The 3,359-nt window shown below is 53.6% G+C and overlaps 1 protein-coding gene across 1 annotated transcript; it reads left to right on the top strand.

Annotated features, from left to right (window-relative positions):
* The first annotated feature begins 306 nt into the window (after positions 1-306).
* LOC143154526 (uncharacterized) lies at positions 307-2,589 on the top strand. Its single transcript, XM_076326592.1, has one exon. The coding sequence runs from the start codon at positions 307-309 to the stop codon at positions 2,587-2,589; it is 2,283 nt and encodes a 760-aa protein (XP_076182707.1).
* The last annotated feature ends 770 nt before the right edge of the window (positions 2,590-3,359 follow it).

Here is a 3,359-nt window from a genome sequence, read left to right on the forward strand (position 1 = left end):
ACGTGCACGTCGGCTTGTACATCCAGTAAGGCGCTGTGCGTGAGGACAACGCTCACCACCCCCCTGGACGTGAAGGCAGCAAGCGACGGGCATCATCGAGGGTTGCTACACCCAAAACTTGGACCACAGCGACGAGGAGACAACCGAAGGGGGCAGCATCCAGGACGGCATCAGCCCTAGGATCCGGACAGCACGAACAACGAGTATTCTGCAGGACGGTCTACGGAAGCCGCCTGAAGCCGCCAATCCACTCCTCTTGTCCGTGAGGCATTTATTGTTTCAATCTGTGTGTTGATCGTGTAAAAAATGGAGTCCGTAAAATCACTCGTTCTCGAACGAAGGCTTGTGAAGTCTAGGTTGACCAGTTTCGGAAAGTTTGTCGAGTCAGCAGATGTTCGCGAAAATTTAGCCGTTTTCGAAAAACGCGTTCAGTCGAATCAGTGCCTTCTCGAGAAATTTGAGTCTATACAATCGCAGATAGACACGTCCTTAATGGACACCCCGCAAGCGGAAGCACAGATAGACGAGCGTGAGCAGTTTGAGGAGAAATACTACAGTATTATGGTCGCCGCCGAAAAACGAATAATAGAGGTTCGCGGTCAAGCGGCGCCTAGCACGGCGTCGGCCACCTCCGACAGACAGGTACCGTCCGATCCTCATCCGGCGGCGCAGTTACCTGTCGTACAATTGCCAATCTTTACCGGAGATTGTGGGCAATGGATTCGGTTTCGGGACACCTTTCTCTCCTTAGTCCACAGTTCGGATAAGTTGTCCGCTATTGACCGTTTCAACTACCTGACGACTTCGTTATCGGGTGCTGCGGCACGAACAATTGAATCATTTAGCGTGTCAGCAGCCAATTATGAATTAGCTTGGGCGCGGCTTAGGGAAAAATACGACGACCCTAGGCTATTAGTGAACCATCATATTCAGTCCCTCCTAGAGATCGAACCGACTAGGCGACAGGATGGTAAATCACTCAGTGAGTTCGCGGATAGGGCAGTTAACAACATGCGTGCTCTCGGGTCACTGTTGGAGCCCGCGGGCCACCTTGATGCTGTTGTTAATGCGGCACTCGCGAAAAGGTTAGATGTAGATTCCCGTGATGAATGGGAGAGGCGAGCCATGGGTTCGAAGACGCTGCCCACGTTTCACGAGTTCGTCGGATTCATTGAGCAACGATCTCAATACCTTCTTCGCAAGGATGCGAGCAACGTTCCAAGTTCCTTACCGAGCGCGAAGACAGTAATTAGGAAATCGCGTGAAGTAGTGGATAGAACGTTCTCCCCAGTGTCGCACGTCGCTAGTAAGGCTAGAAAATGCGTAGTGTGCACTGGTGATCATTTCTTGAACAATTGCTTAAAGTGGAAAGCCATGTCCGTTTCTGAACGGCGTGCAATAGCAAAACAGGCGCGAGTGTGTTACAACTGTTTGGCTCCCGGTCATGGAGTCAAAACGTGCACACGAAGAACGTGCCTAAAGTGTGATAAGAAGCACCACACCTTATTACATAAGGAGGAGTCGGATCCCGAGGAACGCGAGGTAGAATCGGATCCTCCCACCGTGTCATTTCACAGCTCAAGCGCGGCACAACCTAGGACCCAGTACACCGTCCTTTCCACGGCGGTCGTCGTCGTCATAGGGAAAGGAGGGAACAGGTACAAATGTCGCGCTTTGTTAGATTCGGGTTCGCAAGCAAATTTCGTGAGTAGGGAATTTTGCGAGCGGGCCGGCCTGCCGTGTCAGGCATTCGAATATATGGTAGGCGCGTTGGGGCGCGTCAAAGGCACCGTCCGGTCTACTACCCAGGTAAAGATGGAATCCAGTAGTAGAAACTTCAAGGCAAACCTGGAGTGCCTAGTAATAAAATCAATCACGGATAGGCTACCCAACATGCCGTTGGAAAAGGCAAACATTCCCACACCCGACGGAATAAAGCCCGCTGACCCAGAGTTCGGAGTCCCGGGGAACGTAGATCTACTTATAGGCGCCGGCCTATTCTGGGAGCTCCTGTGTGTCGGACAGATAAGGGTGGGAACCAGCCACCTTCTGTGGCAAAAGACACGACTCGGGTGGGTACTAGGTGGGAGCCTACAGTGGCCCGTTTCGAAAGGTAAAGTCAAGCTTGCTTCCGGATTGCACGCAAGCACCACTGCGAAATTAGAGGCAGCGGTTTCGCGTTCCGGGAAGGTAAAGAAGTTCGACAACGGCGGGCGCGTGAGCGACAGTGGTCGCACCGAGAAACGTTTTAAGGGGAACGCGACGCGCAATAGAAACGGCCGGTTCGTGGCCGCGATACCACGCAATAAACGAATCGAGGAACTCGGTGGGTCTCTCGCTCAGGCAGAACGACGATTTGTGAATCTGCAAAGGCGAACCGTTTCCGAGATGAGATACGGGAAATCTCTGCGTTGCGTGTCCTGCGGCGTGTGCCGTCTTCCAGCCTGGGCGCCGAGTTGCGCGGGTCCTCCGACGTTTCGGAACAGGCATACGGAGCGGCCATCTGCCCGCGTTCGGGAACGCAACAAAGACGTGGGCCTCTCGAATGGTATGCGCGAGGTCGCGGATAACTCTTCTAAAAACAATTAGCTTTTTGATTCGACGCGAGCCTGTGCGACTGTTGCCCGGATGGTAACAGACCCTCGCGTCCCCCACAGAAAAACACTGGCTTACATTCGTTAGACGCGCAACTCGAAAGGTGTTGCGCGATTGTGTCACGTGCTTCAAGGGCAAATCCCAGCAGCGAACAGTCTCAAGTGGGGATTCGGCCTGCCGCACAGGTGACTCCGGTTCGTGTTTTCGCTACCTGCGGTGTAGGCGATGCCGGACCCTTTCTGGTCATTGACCGCGGACGTTTCCGCACCTCGAGAAAGGCCTACCTGTGCCTATTTATATGATTTGCTGCCAAGGCGACGCACCTGGGTTTTATTGTTGACGTCTCGCGCGCATAAGGACTGGGCAACCACAGACTGACCGTTGAGGAATTATACACGATTCTCACGCAGGTTGAAGCATGTCTTAACCCCATCCTTTATCACCCGAGCCGTCGGACTTGCATCCTTTTGACTCCCGGGCACTTCTTGAGTGGAGAGGCACTGACGGCGTTGGCCGAGTTTGATATGACGCGTGTTCGGCCTAATCGGTTAAATAGATTTCAGCTGTTGCAGCAAGGCTCCGCCATCTTTGGAAGCGATGGCAGCAGGAATATTTAAATGGACTACAGCAGCGGCAGAAATGGCGGCTTGGAACACGCAGTCACCCGAGGGTCGGGACGAGGGTTCCCGATCAAGGAAGACAACCTGCCTCCAAGGAAGTGTGCTCTGAGGCGCAGCTCGGAGCTGCAACCCGGTCAGGATGGC

Source organism: Ptiloglossa arizonensis, unplaced genomic scaffold, assembly GCF_051014685.1.
Source record: "Ptiloglossa arizonensis isolate GNS036 unplaced genomic scaffold, iyPtiAriz1_principal scaffold0179, whole genome shotgun sequence".
NCBI classification, from domain to species: domain Eukaryota; kingdom Metazoa; phylum Arthropoda; class Insecta; order Hymenoptera; family Colletidae; genus Ptiloglossa; species Ptiloglossa arizonensis.

Coding starts and splice junctions, on each gene's coding strand:
- LOC143154526 (XM_076326592.1), top strand. CDS start 307: ATGGAGTCCGTAAAATCACTCGTTCTCGAACGAAGGCTTGTGAAGTCT.